Source organism: Palaemon carinicauda, chromosome 10 (genome assembly GCF_036898095.1).
Source record: "Palaemon carinicauda isolate YSFRI2023 chromosome 10, ASM3689809v2, whole genome shotgun sequence".
In the NCBI taxonomy this organism is placed as follows: domain Eukaryota; kingdom Metazoa; phylum Arthropoda; class Malacostraca; order Decapoda; family Palaemonidae; genus Palaemon; species Palaemon carinicauda.
The window spans coordinates 136,097,718-136,121,213 of record NC_090734.1 but is presented as its reverse complement, the minus strand read 5'-3'; the positions used below and the strand labels follow the sequence as shown (position 1 = coordinate 136,121,213).

General features: G+C 34.8%; 1 protein-coding gene across 1 annotated transcript in view; it reads left to right on the top strand.

Moving 5' to 3' along the window:
- Window positions 1–23,496, top strand: part of LOC137648811 (uncharacterized) — a 242,980-nt gene that overhangs the window by 141,519 nt on the left and 77,965 nt on the right. The window contains 4 exon segments of the mRNA XM_068381969.1: window positions 2,128–2,587; window positions 8,460–8,685; window positions 16,415–16,545; window positions 17,136–17,218. Of these exon segments, the coding sequence (XP_068238070.1) occupies window positions 2,128–2,587; window positions 8,460–8,685; window positions 16,415–16,545; window positions 17,136–17,218 (900 nt within the window).

Here is a 23,496-nt window from a genome sequence, read left to right as displayed (position 1 = left end):
CACTCATCGTCGTAACTCATACAGACACACTTGTACCCATGTACAGCTAGTTAGACTTATGGGTGATAGGCCTTAGATTTGCCTGTTATTAACACTTATAGGCCTAGTTTGGAATAGGAATCAGAGACTTATGGGTGATAGTCCTTAGATTTGCCTGTTATTAACCCTTATAGTTGGAATAGGAATCAGAGACTTATGGGTGATAGGCCTTAGATTTGCCTGTTATTAACACTTATAGTTGGAATAGGAATCAGAGACTTATGGGTGATAGGCCTTAGATTTGCCTGTTATTAACCCTTTATAGTTGGAATAGGAATCAGAGACTTATGGGTGATAGGCCTTAGATTTGCCTGTTATTACCCCTTATAGTTGGAATAGGAACAGAGACTTATTGGGTGATAGGCCTTAGATTTGCCTGTTATTACCCCTTATAGTTGGAATAGGAATCAGAGACTATGGGTGATAGGCCTTAGATTTGCCTGTTATTAACCCTTATAGTTGGAATAGGAATCAGAGACTTATGGGTGATAGGCCTTAGATTTGCCTGTTATTACCCCTTATAGTTGGAATAGGAATCAGAGACTTATGGGTGATAGGCCTTAGATTTGCCTGTTATTACCCCTTATAGTTGGAATAGGGAATCAGAGACTTATGGGTGATAGGCCTTAGATTTGCCTGTTATTACCCCTTATAGTTGGAATAGGAATCAGAGAACTTATGGGTGATAGGCCTTAGATTTGCCTGTTATTACCCCTTATAGTTGGAATAGGAATCAGAGACTTATGGGTGATAGGCCTTAGATTTGCTTCTTATTAACACTTATAGGCTAAGTTGGAATAGAAATCAGAGACTTATGGGTGATAGGCCTTAGATTTGCTTCTTATTAACACTTATAGGCCTAGTTTGGAATAGGAATCAGGATTTCATCATCTTTGGTTTGCGAGCAAGTCTTGTCTTTGTGCTTGAATCCTGCCGCACTATTGATTATTTGTAGGTCAAATATCCTCTTTCTCTCTCTCTCTCTCTCTCTCTCTCTCTTCTCTCTCTCTCTCCTCTCTCTCTCCTCTCTCTCTCTCCTCTCTCTCTTTTGAATGCCTTAGGCTATTCCTCGCGTTGTCGTTTGAACGTCATAGTCTGTGTCTCTCTTGTTACTGTCCAAGAATACGAGTATTTCATAATTAAGAAATTAATAAATTTTTTATATGTTTTATAAGTATTACTGATTATTATATTTTCCCAAGTTATGCCGAATTAATGTTTTTCCTTGAATCCTTTCATTTATATTATTTCTTAAAGTTTTACCTAAACAATGATTACTGTTTTATTAAACTAATTCTAGATGCGTTTTATGTTAATAATTATTTAAGAGTTTTTATTCATTTGATTATTTTGGACTGCAAATTAATAATCGGTTTTTTTTTTCCTTTTCTATAATCTTGATTGGTCATATTTTATCGTGATTGTTTTTTCCTTATTTTTATATATATATCCACGTCTGATTTTCGTAGTATTTTGCCAATATATTTTACATGATTTTCTTTTTATTGTCCACATGATCGCATTATTTCCAGATTTGTTTGTTTGTTTATTGGTGATAACAGTTCTTCATTGTTATTATTATTATTATTATTATTATTATTATTATTATTATTATTATTATTAGCCAAGCTACTGCCCTAGTTGGAAAAGCAGGGCGCTATAAGCCCAAGGGCTCCAAAAGGGAATAATAAATAATATTAGTGAGGAAAGGAAACAAGGAAATAATTAAACTACAAGTAATAAACACTTGAAATAAAATATTTTAAGAAAAACAGTAAAATTGGTCGTAATGTTTTTTCAAAGGATAATTTTTATCATTAAATTTATTCAACGTGGTCATTATACTTAATTTTCTTTTTACTAAGATGTCATAATAAGTCACATTTAGTCACCACGGGTCCAAATCGTTTGATTTTATATCACAGGATTTTTATTTACTAATTTTGGGTTAAATTTCATTTTATTTTGCAAACGTTATTTTTATCTCGTCCTAATAGTTTCATATTATGTCACAATTTTTATTGACTCATTTTGGGTTAATTTTCTTTTATTTTATTAAAGATTATTTAAATTTCCTCTTGTCCACAGGAGGGTGAGACACAGACGTCGAAGACGCTCGGACCAACACCGTCAAAACGTCACGGAATCCAGTTCGTTCTCCGAGGTGTCCCACTCCCACGAGAACGGACAGCACTCACACGTCCACGGAAACGGACACGTCCGCCACCACGGACACGAACTATACCCGCACGATGGTATCCACAACATCGACCACCATCACGTACACGTACAGGACCAAGAACAGTTCGGGCGAACGACCCTCGGCCTCAGCCCAGCCCCTCAACTCGTGACTGGGCTGTTGCGCGTTCAGGAACCGCTGTGGCGGCAGGCGGATATCCGCGTCGAGAGTTTGCAACAGAAGCAGAGCGCTTTGAGTTATCTGGACGTGCGCGATTATCCGGTTGTGACGAAGGCCGATCTTCTCTACGAGGAGATGGAGAGAGAGGACGAGCGGAGGAGGCGTAGAGCCCGGGAGGAGGTGAAGAAGGTGGGGTGAGAGAGAGAGAGAGAGAGAGAGAGAGAGAGAGAGAGAGAGAGAGAGAGAGAGAGAGAGAGAGAGAGAGAGAGAATTGTCTGTTCACGGTTATGTTTTTTATGTCATAGGAGACAAACTTTTGTAATCAAAAGGGTGCTTTGAGAGAGAGAGAGAGAGAGAGAGAGAGAGAGAGAGAGAGAGAGAGAGAGAGAGAGAGAGAGAGATAATTGTCTGTTCACGGTTATGTTTTTTTATGTCATAGGAGACAAACCTTTGTAATCAAAAGGGTGCTTTGAGAGAGAGAGAGAGAGAGAGAGAGAGAGAGAGAGAGAGAGAGAGAGAGATTTGTTTACAGTTATGTAATTATGTCAGACAAATCATTGTAATCAAAAGGATGCTTTGAGAGAGAGAGAGAGAGAGAGAGAGAGAGAGAGAGAGAGAGAGAGAGAGAGAGAGAGAGAGAGAGAGATAATTATCTATTCACGGTTATGTTTGTTATGTCAGAAGAGACAAACCTTTGTAATCAAAAGGGTGCTTTGAGAGAGAGAGAGAGAGAGAGAGAGAGAGAGAGAGAGAGAGAGAGAGAGAGAGAGAGATATTCTTCCATTTGTCAGTTCACAATTATGTTCTTTTGTGTCATAAAGAGTAAATAAGTTCTTATACAAAAAAAGGTTGCTGTAACATTAAGTAAAATGGATAGCTCAGAGTAGGCCTATATAATACTTGGGTGTTTGGTCAAGTGGGAAGAATGGGAGAAGATTAATTTATAGAAATGTGCAAAGAGCCCGTGTTCTGTAACTGAGGGTATTCTTAAACAACAAATTGCGTTTGGTCCAATAGAATGAATGTGTATGATGTCGAATCATATTGGGAAGATAGATTGAAAAAAAAAAAAACTATATATATTCGAATAAATAAACTTTGATTCAGAAATTGAAAATTATCAGATCAATAACGCAATTGATTTTTTTTACATTTGAATCTTTTCGCTAATGCAGGTGTATAAATGAATGTGAAAATGTGTGGCATTTTTCTTTTTGATATAATCTCCGTGTCATAGACACTATTTTTCCTATGTTGCTATGCATGATTCATTTTTCATGTTGCTATGTATGATTAATTTTTCATATGTTGCTATGCGTGATTCATTTTTCATATGTTGCTGTGTAGGATTCATTTTTCATATGTTGCTTCGTATGATTCATTTTGATATGGTATGTATGATTAATTTTTCATATGTTGCTATGTATGATTAATTTTTCATATGTTGCTATGTATAATTCATTTTTCATATGTTGCTGTGTAAGATTCATTTTTCATGTTGTTATGTGTGATAAATTTTTCGTATGTTGCCACGTATGATTCATTTTTTCATATGTTGCTCTGTATGATTCATTTTAATATATTGCAATGTATGATTCATTTTTTTTACGTTGCTCTGTATGATTCATTTTAATATATTGCTATGTATGATTCATTTTTACGTAGCTATTTATTATTCATTTCTCATATGTTGCTATGCATGATTCATTTTTTTACGTTGCTATGTATTATTTTCTCATATGTTGCTATGCCCGATTGATGCTCCCGTCGTGGTGTATAGGGAAAATAAAATCCTATTAAACGTGGTTTTCCATTCTACGATTGTTCATGAGGACAATCCATAGGCAGAGAATCGATTAGAAAATATAATCTTGCCTGGTTTCAGTGGATCAGTGTTAAATGACTGGCTAATGCCTTAATAACTTTACTTGTTTGCTAAAGTGTACCAATTTAGTTGGTCTAGGATTAGGAATTGTTTACAGCTCGCCGTTTTGATATACAAATACATATTTGATTTACATACACACAGACTGATGTAGCTTTGAAAATTATAAGATTCTCTCTCTCTCTCTCTCTCTCTCTCTCTCTCTCTCTCTCTCTCTCTCTCTCTCTCTCTCTCTCTCTCTCTCTCTCTCAGATACAGTGATTTTGTCCATTCCTAGTTAACTATTAACGGTATGTGCAATACCCATTAAAATAACATTGACAACAAAGCGTTAGAGATAATAATCGAGTCATGTACGTAATCATATAGTTCATCAAGACAGAAGTATGCGTTTCGAAATACTTAAAGGTTCTGGATTAATTCTTATTTGAAGGTCAAAAGGCCAAGAAACGTATTAGCCTAGTGGATAACGTTTCTGGCTCATGATACGTAATGTTTACAGACAGGTTTTAACATTAAAGAAATTGCCATAACATTATTAATTGAATAATTGTCCGCAAGATGGCAGAAAGCATCAACAATACATCGTTATTTATTTCCCCGTTTGTCGTAGGAACAGGTCGCCCACACGGAAATCGTTATAGTCCCATCTGGCACCTGCTTGATGACGTCACGTTAATGATCGGTTACTGTAGCAATATTTTTCTCCCAGTTAATTTCTCTTGATTAATAAGGATGATTCACCGGGTCTGTAGCTTGCTTGTTTATCTAGCGTTTATGTATTTTATATTAGTTATTCATTACTTTCTAGGTAATTTATTAATTTCTCATTTCCTTTCCTCTCTGGGCTATTTTTCCTTGTTGGATGGATCCATTGCACTTATAGCATCATGCTTTTTAAAGTAGGGTTGTAGCTTGGCTAGTAATAATAATGGTTATAATACGTGACGAAGGAAAAGTATGGAAGAAATATGCTTTATTTACTCAAAGTATACAGTATTAAGTGTTATGCATTCTTCGTAGATTAAATAGCCTTATAACAATCTCTCTCTCTCTCTCTCTCTCTCTCTCTCTCTCTCTCTCTCTCTCTCTCTCTCTCTCTCTCTCTCTCTCTCTCACACACAGTATTTGTAAATGACGTTTAATGAGTCACAATGCTTATTTGGTTAAAGATTTCAAAACCACGGTTTCATGTTATTTATCGGCGGGAATACAATTTCAAGTCGAGTCAAATTCCTAGTTCCCGTAACCACTAAGATTAGTAAAGTTAAAAGATTTCCTTTTTTCAATATTTAACTTTTTTTCTGTTTATAACTTGAACTTTTAAAGAAATCAATATTAATATCCTCAATTTATATTTACGACCATTTTATTTTCTTATCCAAATCTATACATATCAAAATTCGTCATGTGTTGTAGGCCTTAACTCGCACAGTGAATTCATAGTAGGCCTATTCCCTTATTACCTTTCTTCACTGGGCTATTTTCCCTGTCGGAGCCCTTAGAGTTGTAGCAGACCAGGGTTAATAATAGTAATAATGATAATAATAGTAATAAGCACTGTCTCTAATTCAAAGTCTTTCCTCTCTTATGCTCTTCTTAAAACCTAATTATATTTAATTTCAATCTCCTTTGCCTTAATTAATTTCATGTTTACATTCCTAACCCATTCTCTCCAATTTAAATTACTATTTTTACTATCAAATCCAATAACTTAATCTTGCCTCATTTTGTCTATAGTAAAAGCCTTTTCTAGTAATTTTTTAAATCATAAATATATAATAATTATTATTCTTTCGAAATATTTTGTTTTATCAATGCCATCTTTTCACTGCAACATAGTTTTATATTCAAAATATTCTCTACAATCACATTTTTTATTTTTTTATATTGTGTCGAAATTCTAACTTTAATGATAATCACATTACTTAATCCTCCTTTTATGATTTTGATTTTATTTAAAAGTTTTTTTTTTATTTAGATCATTCCCGTGTTTTATTATTTAATGAAGGTTGCGTGTATTTCTGTAGAATTGTTATCGTTTGTATTATTATTATTATTATTATTATTATTATTATTATTATTATTATTATTTTGTAATCGGTAGAACTTCAAAAGGTCAAACTTGCAGCAAATGCTTTCATGTTAACAGGCTGACATAATAAATCTTTTTAAAGTTTATATATGAAATACATGTTTTGATGCTGTAACTGTTTATAGAATATTTTATTCTAATTATTCATTATTTCCCATGTCGTTTATTTATTTCCTTCTTTCCATTCCTCACTGGGCTATTTTTTTCCTTTTGGAGCACTTGGGCTTATAGCATATCATCTTGCTTTTCCAACTAGGGTTATGGCCTAGCTAGAAATATTATTATTGTTATTATTATTGTTATTATTATTATTGTAATTATTATTATTATTATTATTATTATTATTATTATTATTAAAACCAAGATACATTTGTTTCCCCTTTGTGAATGTATTTACAAACGAAGAATTATTTTATTTTGTTGTTTTCATAAGGTCACAGTAGATAACGGTTATAGCTCATAATGAAACTCTTTCATTTTCTTATCTCTTCGTTGTTTGTCAAATAATTTCATTTTCTTATCTCTTCGTTGTTTGTCAAATAAGGGTTATCAGTACGAACCCACTCACTGATACCTTTTATTAAAATTTATAATTATAAACTGAAACAAAGGGGGATTAAGGAGACTTAATCGTTGGTTTATTCATTGCCTGGTATCTATTGTCTACTGGTAATTATTTTGAAGCAACTCTGCTTGCACTTTTTCATTTGTAGATATGGTATACATCGTTGTAACTTCGTGCATTGGTTGATGTATGTATGTGTATATATATATATATATATATATATATATATATATATATATATGTGTATGTGTGTGTATATATAATATATATATATATATGTTGTATGTGTATAGTTTATTATTTATATATATATATATATATATATATATATATATATATATATTTATATAGATAGATAGATAGATAGATAGATAGATAGATAGATATTACCATAGGTTTGTTCAAGTATGGGTGTAATTATGAAGTATTTCTATTAGTGTTTATCTTGCCATTTTTATCTTTCAGAAAGTTTAGCATTAATCAGGGTGTTAATCTGTTAAATTGAAACAAAATGTGGTAAATGATTATATTATTGAACTGAAATCAGAATGTTATTTTCCATAAGTTCAATATACTTTAATTTTGATTGAAATTCTTGATCATGAAAGGTTCTTTTATCTATAATAACTCCTCTGGGGTAAATAATGATGAAAAACTATTGGCTGTTTAAATTTTGCTTTTCTAATCACAAATTGTATTCAATATCATAATCTCATGATCCATATATTATGAATGGTTTCCCTAAAACTGGTGGTATTTTATAACTTATTGAAAACTGTTCTTCAGAAACCGATGTTAGAGTTCTCTTGCTTGAGGGTACAACCATGCACACTATTCTATCTGTTAACTGATTTCATTTCCTCACTGGGCTATTTTCCCTGTTGGAGCCCTTAAGCTTATAGCATCTTGCTTTTCCAACTAGGGTTTTAGCAAAGTAATAATCTCCCTTATATGATAAAGATCAATGTGTCTGGTTATATATATATATATATATATATATATATATATATATATATATGTACTGTATGTATATATATACATATATACATATATACATATATACATATATACATATATACATATATATATATATATATATATATATATATATATATATATATATATATATACAGATACAGATACATATATATATATATATACAGATACATATATATATATTATATATATATATAAATTTCTTTCCTGTCACGCTCAGTGGCATTGCCAAGTATGTGACTAATTGATCTCTCCCCATCCCTTGGGTAGGGGAAGAGGGAGTTGTCATTCTCAGGTGAGAGATGGTACCCCAAGGGGTATACTCAGAAACCACAATCTCCCACAAATCGCTGAAACTGCCATGTTGTAGTTAGGAAAGGGGGAAGGGGAAGGGAAAGGCTTGATATGTGTTTGTGCATATCTATATAAATATTTAGATGTCATTTTTGACAGCTTGGATACACTAGTAATAATGATATTTATTACTTGACCATAGTACTAATGATGATTGACCTTGCAGGAGAAGACCGTAACAACAAGCGAGACTGTCACGACTAAAGTCCGGAGGAATATATTGGACACCAGCGCAAACGGAGGACCTCAGGTGGGAGCGAATGGAGGTGTGGTCGGCTTGGCAGAAACTGTCAAGAATACAGTCATTGGGTTTCTCACCCCACCCAAAGGGAGATCCCAAGCCTCAATCGTGGAATCCTCAGAGTCAGGCTTTGAGGATGGATCTTTATTTGGTAGGTGTCGTTTTCTGTGTATTTTTCTCTATTTTTCTTACTTGTATTGTGTGTGGTGTCCGAGATTACAATTTGGTACTAAGAAAAGGCTTTAGCAGGTTGAAGATTTCAATTTAGTACTAAATAGAGGCTTTAACAGGGTGAAGATTTCAATTTGGTATTAAGAAGCCTTTAAAAGGTTGAAGATTTCATTTGGTACTATGAAAAGACTAACAGCTTAAATATTTCATTTGGTACTAAGAAAAGGCTTTAACAGGTTGAAGATTTCAATTAGGTACTAAGAAAAGGCTTTATCAGGTTGAATATTTCATTTGGTATTAAGAAAAAGTTTCAACAGGTTGAAGATTTCAGTTTGGTACTATGAAAAGACTAACAGGTTAAATATATCATACGGTACTAAGAAAAGGCTTTAACAGGTTGAAGATTTCAGTTTGGTACTAAAAAAAAGTTTTAACAGGTTGAAGATTTCAATTGGGTACTAAGAAAAGGTTTTAACAGGTTGAAGATTTCAATTGGGTACTAAGAAATGGCTTTAACAGGTTGAAGATTTCAATTGGGTACTAAGAAAAGGTTTTAACAGGTTGAAGATTTCAATTGGGTACTAAGAAAAGGTTTTAACAGGTTGAAGATTTCAATTGGGTACTAAGAAAAGGTTTTAACAGGTTGAAGATTTCAATTGGGTACTAAGAAAAGGCTTTAACAGGTTGAAGATTTCAATTGGGTACTAAGAAAAGGTTTTAACAGGTTGAAGATTTCAATTGGGTACTAAGAAAAGGTTTTAACAGGTTGAAGATTTCAATTGGGTACTATGAAAAGACTAACAGGTTAGATATTTCATTTGATACTAAGAAAAGGCTTTAACAGGTTGAAGATTTCAATTGGGTACTAAGAAAAGGCTTTAACAGGTTGAAGATTTCAATTGGGTACTAAGAAAAGGCTTTAACAGGTTGAAGATTTCAATTGGGTACTAAGAAAAGGCTTTAACAGGTTGAAGATTTCAATTGGGTACTAAGAAAAGGCTTTAACAGGTTGAAGATTTCAATTGGGTACTAAGAAAAGGTTTTAACAGGTTGATGATTTCAATTGGGTACTAAGGAAAGGCTTTAACAGGTTGAAGATTTCAATTGGGTACTAAGGAAAGGCTTTAACAGGTTGAAGATTTCAATTGGGTACTAAGGAAAGGCTTCAACAGGTTGAAGATTTCAATTGGGTACTAAGAAAAGGCTTTAACAGGTTGACGATTTCAATTGGGTACTAAGAAAAGGCTTTAACAGGTTGACGATTTCAATTGGGTACTAAGAAAAGGCTTTAACAGGTTGACGATTTCAATTGGGTACTAAGAAAAGGCTTTAACAGGTTGACGATTTCAATTGGGTACTAAGAAAAGGCTTTAACAGGTTGACGATTTCAATTGGGTACTAAGAAAAGGCTTTAACAGGTTGACGATTTCAATTGGGTACTAAGAAAAGGCTTTAACAGGTTGACGATTTCAATTGGGTACTAAGAAAAGGCTTTAACAGGTTGAAGATTTCAATTGGGTACTAAGAAAAGGCTTTAACAGGTTGAAGATTTCAATTGGGTACTAAGAAAAGGCTTTAACAGGTTGAAGATTTCAATTGGGTACTAAGAAAAGGTTTTAACAGGTTGAAGATTTGAATTGGGTACTAAGAAAAGGTTTTAACAGGTTGAAAATTTCAATTGGGTACTAAGAAAAGGCTTTAACAGGTTGAAAATTTCAGCATGGTACTAAGAAAAAGCTGTAACAGGTTGAATATTTTATTTGGTATTAAGAAAAAGATTTAAAAGGTTGTAGAATTAATTTTGTTACTAAGGTTGAAGATTTCATTTGCTATTTACAAAGGGCTATTAACAGGTTGAAGATTTCAATTTTGAGGAGAGAGTTTTATTAGCTATTTAAAAAATTCTGGTTTTGAGAAAATTAGAGCCTAAAATTTTAACAGGTTGAAGATTTCAATTTTGAGGAGAGAGTTTTATTAGCTATTTAAAAAATTCTGGTTTTGAGAAAATTAGAGCCTAAAATTTTAACAGGTTGAAGATTTCAATTTTGAGGAGAGAGTTTTATTAGCTATTTAAAAAATTCTGGTTTTGAGAAAATTAGAGCCTAAAATTTTAACAGGTTGAAGATTTCAATTTTGAGGAGAGAGTTTTATTAGCTATTTAAAAAATTCTGGTTTTGAGAAAATTAGAGCCTAAAATTTTAACAGGTTGAAGATTTCAATTTTGAGGAGAGAATTTTTTTTAGCTATTTGAAAAATTCTGGTTGGAGGAAATTAGAGCCTAAAATTTTAACAGGTTGAAAATTTCAGGTTTGAGCAGATTTCTGCAGGGACCATAAAAGTCATTATTGGCTTGAGAATTTCAGAATTAAGATAAGATTCATTGGCTACTTGGAACATTGAAGCAAATAAAAGGCTTCAGTAACTTTAAATTTCAGACTAGCGGTTAGAAAAATTCATGACCGAACAAATAAATTTCTATAGATAGAAGTTTGAAGGGCTAGGTTTAAAGCAAAAAAATTGTATTAACAACTTGAATATTTCAAGCAGGGATATATAAAAGGCTTTAGTAACTAGAAAGTTTCTGGATAGGATAAATAAAAAGCTTTTGTTTTTTGGTCTAGGTAGTAGGTTGGCCAGGGCACCAGCCATCCATTGAGATACTACCACTAGAGAGTTATGGGTTCCTTTGACTGGCCAGATAGTACTACATTGGATCCTTCTCTCTGGTTATGGTTCATTTTCCTTTTGCCTATACACTCACACACCGAATAGTCTGGCCTATTCTTTACATATTCTCCTCTGTCTTCATACACCTGACAACACTGAGATTACCAAACAATTCTTCTTACTGCACTGTAATTGTTTAGTGGCCACTTTCTTCTTTGTAATGGTAGAAGAGACTCTTTAGCTATGGTAAGCAGCTCTTCTAGGACAAGGACACTCCAAAATCAAACCATTGTTCTCTAATCTTGGGTAGTGCCATAGCCTCTGTACTATGGTCTTCCACTGTCTTGGGATAGAGTTCTCTTGCTTGAGGGTACACTCGGGCACACTGTTCTATCTTATATCTTATTCCTCTTCCTCTTGTTTTGTTAAAGTTTTTATAGTTTATAAAGTGATATTTATTTTAATGTTGTTGCTCTTCTTAAAATATTTTATTTTTCCTTGTTCCCTTTCCTCACTGAGCTATTTTTCCTGTTGGATCCCCCTTGGGCTTATAGCATCCTGCTTTTCCAACTAGGGCTGTAGCTTAGCAAGTAATAATAATAATAAAGACTTTGGCAGCTTGAAGATTTCTGTTAGAGCAAAGAAAAGGGTTTAGCATCTTGAAGATTACTTTTTAGAGGAAACAAATGGTTCAACAACTTAACGATCTCTTATTCGAGCAAAGAAAAAGGTGTAATAAGTTGAAGATCTCCTTTTGGAGCAAAGAAATGGGTTCAGCAGCTTGAAAATTTCAGGTTGGAGCAAATGAAGGGCTGTAGCCTAGTAGCTTGAAAATTTCAGGTTGGAGCAAATGAAGGGCTGTAGCGTAGTAGCTTGAAAATTTCAGGTTGGAGCAAATGAAGGGCTGTAGCGTAGTAGCTTGAAAATTTCAGGTTGGAGCAAATGAAGGGCTGTAGCCTAGTAGCTTGAAAATTTCAGGTTGGAGCAAATGAAGGGCTGTAGCCTAGTAGCTTGAAAATTTCAGGTTGGAGCAAATGAAGGGCTGTAGCCTAGTAGCTTGAAAATTTCAGGTTGGAGCAAATGAAGGGCTGTAGCCTAGTAGCTTGAAAATTTCAGGTTGGAGCAAATGAAGGGCTGTAGCCTAGTAGCTTGAAAATTTCAGGTTGGAGCAAATGAAGGGCTGTAGCGTAGTAGCTTGAAAATTTCAGGTTGGAGCAAATGAAGGGCTGTAGCCTAGTAGCTTGAAAATTTCAGGTTGGAGCAAATGAAGGGCTGTAGCGTAGTAGCTTGAAAATTTCAGGTTGGAGCAAATGAAGGGCTGTAGCGTAGTAGCTTGAAAATTTCAGGTTGGAGCAAATGAAGGGCTGTAGCCTAGTAGCTTGAAAATTTCAGGTTGGAGCAAATGAAGGGCTGTAGCCTAGTAGCTTGAAAATTTCAAGGTGGGGCAAATGAAAAGCTATAGTAGTTTCAAGGTTTCTATTTGGAGCAATGACAAGGCTTTTGCTGATTGAAACTTTTTTATTTGAGCTAAGAAAATATTTTTATTTGTTTAGTATTGTGACTTTGATTAAAGAAAAGCAATTTGAAGTTTTCAGATTGGAACTAAGAAAGTATTTTTGTCATCTTCGAGGAAAGGCTTTAGATTTTATTTTGGATCAAAATAAAGGCTGTAACAGTTAAAAAACTTCTTGTGTTGTTAACTCAGAAAGGCCTTTGGAAACTTTAAAATTCCAGGTTAGAAGCAAAGAAGAGGTTTTAGCATTTTCTCCATGGATCATAGCATTCTATTGTAACATTTGTTCCAACACGAAATACAAACCCTCGTTGTTTACTAGGAGATTCAGCATAAGCTGGTGTTCGCGCTGAATCTTGTTTTGGGGCCTAAGCACACTGGTGACTTTGTAGAGCCACAAGTGGCTGCGTTTTGTGGCGGGGATATTTTCTCCCATAGGTTCCCATTGTTTTCAAGCTTTGCCGATCACACTTGTGTCTGTGGCTCACGACTGTGGCAAGCTGTCGCTCGTCCCCGCCACAAACAGCGCATTTTGTGGCTGGCTGAGAGCATACTAGCGACCTCTGGCGACCACATGTGGCTGCTAATCAGTTATGCAGGAAACTTTGTAGAGGATGTGGCCGGGTATTCAAAACATAACCACATGTGGTCGCCACATGTGGTCGCAACTTGTGGCTCTAAAAAGTGGCTAGTGTGCTCTGGCCCGCCACTTTGCGCGGCCACTTGTAGTGCCACAGAGTGGCTAGTGTGCTTGGGGCCTTAGTGTTTTCACACTCATATTTTTCAAATCTAAGGCTTGCTTGAAATATTCAATGCTAACCTCCACCTCACCTTGCCTTAATGCTTGACTGCATCTTGCAAGGGATTGAAATTAGAAATCCCCTTGAAGTTGGGTTTAATTTTAGAATACTAACTTACCATTGTACTGTTTTGTAGTTCAGTAGTAGCTTGTTCAAGTTCAGATATCCATGCTCGTTCAAGTGATATTTATAACATATCTATGACTGTAAGATGCTTTTATTAGATCATCGAGTCATCTTTCTAGATTCTGTGGGTTTTTACATATTTGTACTTTACAATAAGAGATGAGAATAGATTTTGGGTAATGGTAAAGAAGTATGGCAGCTATGTTGGAAAATGGGGAAGGAAAGTACAGTAATACCTCAGGATACAACATTAATTTGTTCCGAAGTAGCTTATGTATCATTATTTTATTATTATAATGAAATCGAACCAAATACATTTGAATCATTCAATTTACTTAACCTAACAGTGCGAATTTTGTTTCGTATCCTCAGTATTTTTTCGTGATGTGAAGCGAAAAAATCTTACGTCATTTTGTAAAGTGAAATTTCGTATTCAAAAACTTTTGTATCTAGAGGTTTCACTGTAGTAATGAAATAAAGGTTCAAAAACATTACAGCAAAGGTCATAGGCACTTAGTAAAGAGGTTTTAAAACACCTACAGTACTCTAAGCAATTTGTAGAGGGTATTATGGAAATGAAACAAAAAGGATTGAGATTTTAACCTTGGTAAATTTTCTGTCTAACGAATAGTTAGTAATTCACCAAGTTAATTGGTTACCCTTCATCTCTTAGGTTGTTGTCAGATTGATAAGTAATAAAATTACTACATACTGTATGCATTTCATACTGTACCATTTAAAAGGATTATGTGATGGAAAGACATTGATAGTGATGGTATTGTAAGTTAACTGTGCTCTACATGTTGGCTGAATAAAATCTCAAAATTCATATGATATCACCAGGTATATTTTGCTCCCTAAAATTTGATTATGATATCACAGTTCTAATCAACATTCGTACTTGTTCATGAAAACATCAGTGATTTTTCCAAGATAATGACTCAAGAAATTCAGTAGCATTCGCTAGTGATTGTACAGTAATGAGTCGTTAGAACCCCAAATTTGTCCATTTTACCTCTTCAAATTTTGATTTTCATTAATCTTTTTGAGATGGATTTTTTCCAAATTTTTAAATGGTTTCCATGTGTAAGCTATGATTTCACGAGGTAGTTAACTATTATATCATTATCCTTTTTTATCAAGTTATTGGCTATAACTTGACATTTACATTTGAAATAGGGATTGTAGCAATGGATTTATGGGAGGATTAATATCTTACATGTATGACTGGGATTTTATGAGAATATTTGGTCAACTGTACCTTCAACATAGAGCTCAATAGATAATGGACTATTATTATTATTACTTGCTAAGCTACAACCGTAGTTGGAAAAGCTGGATGCTATAAGCCCAGGGGCTACAACAGGGAAAATAGCCCAGTGAGGAAAGTAAACAAGGAAAAATAACATTTTTAAGAAGAGTAACAAATTTAAAATAAATATCTCCTATATACTATAAAAACATTAACAAAACAAGAGGAAGAGATACAAGACACAATAGTATGCCCGACTGTACTTTCAAGCAAGAGAACTCTAACCCAAGTCAGTGGAAGATCATGGTACAGAGGCTATGACACTACCCAAGACTAGAGAACAATGGTTTGATTTTCGAGTGTCCTCCTAGAAGAGCTGCTTACCATAGTTCAAGAGTCTCTTCTACCTTTACCATGAGGAATGTAGCCACTGAACAATTACAGTGCAGTAGTTAACCCCTTGGGTGAAGAAGAAATTACTTGGTAATCTCAGTGTTGTTAGGTGTATGAGACTGAGGAGAATCTGTAAAGAATATGCCAGACTATTCGGTGTATGTTTAGGCAAAGGGAAAGTGAACCGTAACCAGAGAGAGGAGTCCAATGTAGTACTGTCTGGCCAGTCAAAGTATTCAATAACTCTAGCGGTAGTATCTCAACGGGTGGCTGGTGCCCTGGCCAACCTACTACCTACTCAATGTATTCATCTATGATTACTTCAACAGTTGAAATGTTACAAATGAAAGAACTTTCAATCAGCATTTTGATATCTTCCTCTTAAGCTCTGAATCTTTCAAGATACATTTGTTATGATTAATTCATCATTAAAGGACAACAAATATTTTACATCCTTTAAATTATAAAGTTTTCCTTTGGATAAACGGTATTTGAAGTGTATGACTTCTCGGCTAGGGAAAGCTATATAATAGATAGATGAAGAAAAGTTAATGTCATGAATATGATTTATTCTTACAGTACAATTAGTGCAAATAATATACTTGGATATGTTTATTTCAAGGGATTCATTTCAAATTATGCAGTTTATTCTTGGAACTTGTATAGTATAGTATTTATTCTTATAGTACAATTAGTCTAAATACTGTACTTGCATATGTTTATTTCAATGGATTTATTTCAAATTATGCAGTTTATTCTTGGAAATTTTATATTACTCTTATAGTACAATTAGTCTAAATACTGTACTTGCTTATGTTTATTTCAATGGATTTATTTCAAATTATGCAGTTTATTCTTGGAACTTATATTACCATCACTAACATAAAGCTCAAATTTCATATCAAGATAATGAAATATGTAATCCACTGTATTACTGAAATCCAATCTTTTTCTACAGGAGAGAAGACAGGAACACAAGGCAACAATGAAACTTTCAAGCCTGCACGGAAATTTTTTGACGAGGCTGATACAAGAGAACGTCTAAACAGTGATTATTTCAGTGGTAGTGACACACCATCAAAGCTTAGGGTGAGACAGTATTTTTAGTAAGGAACTAAGTTGTTTTGCACGACTTCAGGATAGATTTTTCATATTTTTTTGCATAAATGTCATTCAAGATACTGACGTGTTTTATAACTTTAAGAATTTAATTTCAAATTACCAGCAGTAACATATACTGTAATTGTTTTAATTTCAATAGAACACATGTTTGCACATAATTAGATTGAATTAAGCCTAAAGTTTAATGTGTCAAAGTCTAGGGTACGACTGCGTACAGTATCCAGTACATTTCGTTTTTTCTGAGATTTCATGTACAGTACTGTACAGTTTGGAAAATTTTATTAACATTCAACTTAATAAAAACAAAAGTTGTTATATTAGTATTTACTTAATTAAAACAGATGTTGTTATAATAATATCATCAAAACAGATGTTGTTATAATAATATCATCATGATGTGGCACTGTTATTTGGTTTGTTTTTAGTTATTAACTCGTACATACCATAACTGAAGCATATACTGTAGGGTTGTAAATGTGGGTCATTGTTAGGCATAGATTAGGCCACAATGTCACACTACGTATTTATAATGTAAATAATTATCTCTTTCTAAACAGGAAAGCACCAAGCGCCTAAGCATCCGCAAACCATTCAATAAATACATAGCCTATTCGTCAGATGAAGAATTAGAGGAGTGGAGGTGAGTAAAAACTTTTGCCTCATAAAACTTTCTTATACATATACTGTACCACACATTAGCCGTGGAGACCAAAATTTTATTTCTTGCAGATTATCTTATGGCTACAGTATTTACCATACAGTACTGTAGTTCTAAATGTCTGTATACTGTATACCAGTAGTACTATATCTCATCATCATGGCCACCACTCGAATTGAGCATGATTGCTCTTAGATGTCACCGATAGGTTCTCATGTGGCTAATGAGATAAATTATCAAACCACATACTCCGTCAGTTAGGGCACATATTGTATTGTCAAGTGGGAGTAGAGGCTGTGGGTAATAGGTCTCAATAAACCAACCTAGCAACTCTACGATTCTCCGTGTGTTTTTATTTTTTATTTTTTAATTCTCTCCTTCACCTTATCTTTCCAGACAGAATACAATATCATAATGTAATTTACTCTCTGCTACTGTATATTATTATTATTATTATTACTTGCGAAGCTGTAACCCTAGTTGGAAAAGCAGAATGCTATAAGCCCAGGGGCTCCAGCATGGAAAATAGCCCAGTGAGGAAAGGAAACAAGGAAAAATTAAATATTTTAAGAACAGTAACATTAAAATAAATGTCTCCTATATAAATTATAGAAACTTCAACAAAACAAGTGGAGAGAAATAAGATAGAATAGTGTGCTCGAGTGTACCCTCAAGCAAGAGAACTCTAACCCAAGACAGTGGAAGAGGCTATGGCACTAATCAAGACTAGACAACAATGGTTTGATTTTGGAGTGTCCTTCTCCTAGAAGAGCTGCTTACCATAGCTAAATGAGTCCTTTCTACCCTTACCAAGAGGAAAGTGGCCACTGAACAATTACAGTGCTGTAGTTAACCCCTTGGGTGAAGAAGAATTGTTCGGTAATCTCAGTGTTGTCAGGCATATGAGGACAGAGGAAAATATATAAAGTATAAGCCAGACTATTCGGTTTGTGTATAGGCAAAGAGAAAATGAACCGTAACCAGAGAGAAGGATCCAATGTATTACTGTCTGGCCAGTCAAAGGACCCCTTAACTCTCTAGCGCAGAGGTTCTCAATGGGGGTGAAATTCACCCCCAGGGGTGAATTTTGGGCTTTCAGGGGGTGAATTGTGACAAGTAAGTTTATGGTCGAGGAGAGCAATTATAGGCTTTGGCGTAACTGGCCTGTCACGTGGGCTGGGATTATATCAAATGCTGGCCCAGGAAAAATGGATTAGACAGTTATATACAAGTGACCACCCAAGTTAATCCTAGGATTGGAAAAGGTACTGAGAAAGAGACAGATGGCTAGGAAATTAAGTAAGTCCCAAGAAAATTACTTGGCAACTCCAAGGTTGGGAATTCCTGGACTATAAATAACTGAGAAGCTAATATCAAGGATCAAGATGTGCAGGAGATAAAGTCTTCAGCATTTAGCTTATTTTCAATTAAACTTGATGAATCAACTGATGTGGCATCATGTTCCCAGTTGATGGTGTTTGCAAGGTATGTTCACTCAGGTTCATTTAAAGAGGAGTTCTCTATTGTTCTACCAAGGCCTCTGATATTTTGGAGAAGGTTTGCCTCTGATATTTTGGAGAAAGTTTCATCTTTTTTTTTAATCAGAAAATCTTTCGTGGGATAATATCAGTGGGTGTTGTACAGATGGAGCACCAGCTATGTTAGGGACAAAATCAGAATTCCAAGTATGTGTGAAAAAGCGAGCTCCAAAAGTGAAAGGCATTCATTGTATGAGCCATCGTCAGACACTAGCCTCAAAAGCACTTCCTGCTCCGCTAGATTAGATTTTGGATCAAACAATTAAAATTGTAAATTTAGTCAAAGGAGGGGCTCTCAACTCACGACTTTTCAAGCAGTTATGTACTGATATGGATGCAACCCATCATTCGCTTCTTTTTCACACAAATGTTCGTTGGCGTTCAAGAGGAATTGTAACTGAGCGAGTATTTCAGCTTAGAGATGAGCTCAAATTGTTTTTTGAAGTGCAAGGTAAAACAGGATTTCCTGCCTGGCTGTGTGATGAGAAATGGATCATGCGTCTTGCCTATTTGGATGATATAATTGAGCAACTGAATAAACTGATTCTCCAGATGCAAGGAAGGAATACAGACATTATAGAATTCGTAGATGCCTTGGAAGCTTTCATGAGCAAGCAAGATTAATTAGAAGAAAAGGGTAAATGCAGAAAATGTAGCCATGTTTGAGAAACTGTCATCCATTCTTGATGTTTGTGGTGAAGACAAGGTACTTCCACATTTGCAAAAAATTAACTTTTGTAGCATTTGACAGCACTGGAAAATTAATTCAGACGATATTTTCACGAACTTAGTGATTAGTTGGATTTAGTCAGAAATCCATTCAAACTGTCGGTTGAAAAAGTTCCTGATGATTGTTAAGATGAGTTTTTGGAGTTAAAAAGTTATTTGGTTGTAAGAGATATGTTCGATGAGAAATCAATAACAGAATTTTGACCTCTGATGTGCGATTCCTACCCAAATGTGGCAGAAATGACTATCCGTGTATTGCTTCCGTTTATATCGACATATCTTTGTGAGTCAGGCTTTTCAACTCTGTTACAAATTAAAACGAAGCATCGCAGTATATTAGAGGTAGAAAATTATCTGCGTTGTAGCCTTTCAAGCACTCATCCGGGTATCCCAGAATTGGCTAAAAAAAACAATCACAGGTTTCGTCAATCGATGAAATGTAATCTTCTGAATAATAATTATTGCATCAGCTTCAGTTTGGCCTGTTAAGTATTTCTTATAAATTAAAAAAAAAAAAACTATTTTACTTTCATTCAAGATTTATATATCCATCGATATTTTCAATTTGCATATAATTTGTAATATTCCATTATACAAATAATCCATGTAAAGATGTTAATGTATAATTCAGTTTGAAAAAAGAAAATAAAAGGATTTATAGTGATATTTGCATATCATACACAATGCAATTTTTGAGACAACTTTTGGAAAAGACGGGAAGTGGGGGGGGGGGGGGGGGAATGACATCATTGCAAATGGTGAAAGGGGTGCATGGGCCAAGAAGGTTGAGAACCCCTGCTCTAGCGGTAGTATCTCGACAGGTGGCTGGTGCCCTGGCCAACCTACAACCTTAAAATGTGATTAGTTTTGTATATATAAATATATCTAAATATAAACAAAGCTTGTTGCAGTTTCTTCCCAATTGTAGCCATGTAATTATAACTGGGAAGTAATCTTAGAGATAGTTCCATAGATTGGATTACAATGTTCATCTATTTCATTAAGTAAAATTTTTTTCGCAAATAAGCTTGGTGTTTATGTGGAGGATGCTACTCTCTTTACCTCTATCCCAAACCTGAGGTTGCAAGATCTGTTGACATGGCTGTAGCTAGAATTAGTGCTTGGGCCTTTTTGGAGGAAAAAGTTATACCCCAACAAAACTCAAAACAAATTATGAATGTGAAAGTTAAACCTCACCAAAGCCTAAAATAAAATTATTGGGGAGGAAGTTGAACCTCAACAAAGCTCAAAGAAATTTATAGGGCAGAAAGTTGAACCCCAACTCAAAGAATGATCAGCAGTAAGTTTACTATGTAAACTCCTCCTTCACATCTTTTTATTAGCAATGTTATTTTTATCTACATACAACTCATCTAAGATTTTAAGTAAGATTGCGAACTCCCTTTTGATAAACATATTTGGTCTGTCTGTCTCTCTCTTTGGTTGTACCAAAAATTAAATGTATGTTATTGAAGAAATCTTTCAAGTTTGTTTTTTACCTTGTCTGTCTCTAAGAGGTACTGTATTTTTATACACTTATTCTGCTATGCTTAGTATATTGCATTCTTCTCTGGTTTTAAGCAGCTGACTCTCATCTTATATTGCTGGACAAAAGAAAATATGGTCCTTTAGATTTTTAATTGCTGATTTGGATATTACCTGGGACTATACTCCTAACAGCTCATTGGTCATGCACAAAATGTTTCATAATAGTTGACATTCTGGATGAATGGAGTAGAGTGTCTCGCAACTTAAGTGAACCACGGGCTCTAATGCATTGGCTGCTCATAAGGGGTGTGAAGATCGCTGGTTAATATTTGTATAAGCAGTATATACAGTATGTGCTGGATCGGCACGGACATGGACGGACAAGATGATGATGAGATGAAACGGCAATGATGGGCGGGGGTTGTCCCAAGCAAGAGTCAGGGGTTGTCCCAAGCAAGAGTCAGGGGCGCCGCAAAGCAGGTCTTGCCATCCTAAATCTATTCCTTCTTGGTTCTGGAGAAATTCATTTCTTTTTATAATAGGTCCGAACAGGACGATTAGGGAGTTGTCATTCTTTACATGGAGATTTTCCCTGATCATATCATCCACTATGGAATACTATGAATGCAGTTTATTCTAAATCTTGTCCTTTTTCTAGGAAGGATACAAAATACAGTACTATATAGAGCATGTAGTAAAGGCCTTACAGTATACAGTACTGGGAACTCATTGGTCCTTGCTCTCTGTACTAAAGGAATGTTTGTATTTGCTTCCAATCTGGCTGTCTTTTGTATCTCCATTTTTTCAATATTGCAACCACTCCTTTTCATTCTGCTGCTTCAGTTGCTTCTCTATAGATTATTTCCTTAGTTAGTAGGTTGTCCAGCACACCAGCCACCCATTGGAATACTACCGCTAGAGCTATTAGGTCCTTTGATTGGCCAGACAGTACTACATTGGATCCCTCTCTCTTTTTATGGTTAATTTTTCCTTTGCCTACACATACACTGAATAGTCTGGCCTATTCTTTCCACATTCTCCTCTGTCCTCATACACCTGAAAACACTGCATTTACCAAATGAATCTTCTTTGTTAAAGGGGTTAACTACTGCACTGTAGTTGTTCAGTGGCCACTTTCCTATTGGTAAGGGTAGAAGAGACTTTAGCTATGGTAAGCAGCTCTTCTAGAAGAAGGACACTCCAAAATTAAACCATTGTTCTCTAGTCTTGGGTAGTGCCATAGCCTCTGTACCATGGTCTTCCACTACCTTAAGGTAGAGATCTCTTGCTTTAGAGTGCACCCAGGTACACTATTCTATCTTATTTCTCTTCCTCTTGTTTTTTTGAAGATTTTATAGTTTATATATTAAAGATCTGTTTTAATGTTACTGTTCTTAGAATATTTTATTTTAATTGTTCATTACTTCTCTTGTAGTTTATTTAATTCCTTATCTCCTTTCCTCATTTGGCTATTATGCCCTGCTGGAGCTCTTGGGCTTATAGTATCTTGCTTTTCCAATTAGGGTTGTAGCTTATATAGTAATAATAATAATGATAAAGCATATATATACCAAGGCACTCCCCCAATTTTTTGGGGTAGCCGACATCAAACAAATGAAAAAAAAGGTGACCTTTCCTCTCTATGTTCCTCCCAGCCTGACAAGGGACTCAACCGAGTTCGGCTGGTACTGCTAGGGTGCCACAGCCCATCCTCCCCTGCTATAATAATATAATAATAATACATTAATATTATTAATAATAATAATAATAATAGAGCCTTCTACTTTTATAACTTATCGGTTTGGCCCAAAGTTCTTGTTCAAGTTGTGACTAAACAAGATTCGTGCTAATTGTCTTTAGAAAACAGTGGCATATTTTTGAAAGCCACCAAAACAATTTTATGAACATTAACTTCTGAGGTTTTGCAATTCAGTGTCCATTATTAATCTCTTGCAAAATCATTGCTATTATTATTACTAGCTTATCTACAACTCTAGTTGGAAAAGCAGGATGCTATTAATGCCCAAGAGCTCCAAGAGGGTAAATAGCTCAGAGAGAAAAGATAATAAGGAAACATAGAACAGTGTGCCTGAGTGTACCCTGAAGCAAGAGAACCCTACCCGAAGACGGTGGAAGACCATGGTACAGAGGCAATGGCACTACCCAAGATTAGAAAACAATGGTTTGATTTTGGAGTGTCCTTCTAGAAGAGTTGCGTACCATAGCTAGAGAGTCTCTTCTACCCTTACCCAGTGGAAATAAACCACTGATCAATTACACTGCAATAGTTTACCCCTTGATTGAAGAATATTTTTTGGTTATCCTAGTGTTGTCCAGTGTATGAGAAAAGAAAATGTGTACTGTAAAGAATAGGCCAGAGTATTCGATTTATGTGTAGGCAAAGGTAAAATGAACTGTAACTGGAGAGGGATCCAATGCAGTACTAGTTATGGGGGGTTTTAGGACATTTGCGTCCCGGACATTTGCGTACCGGACATTTGCGTC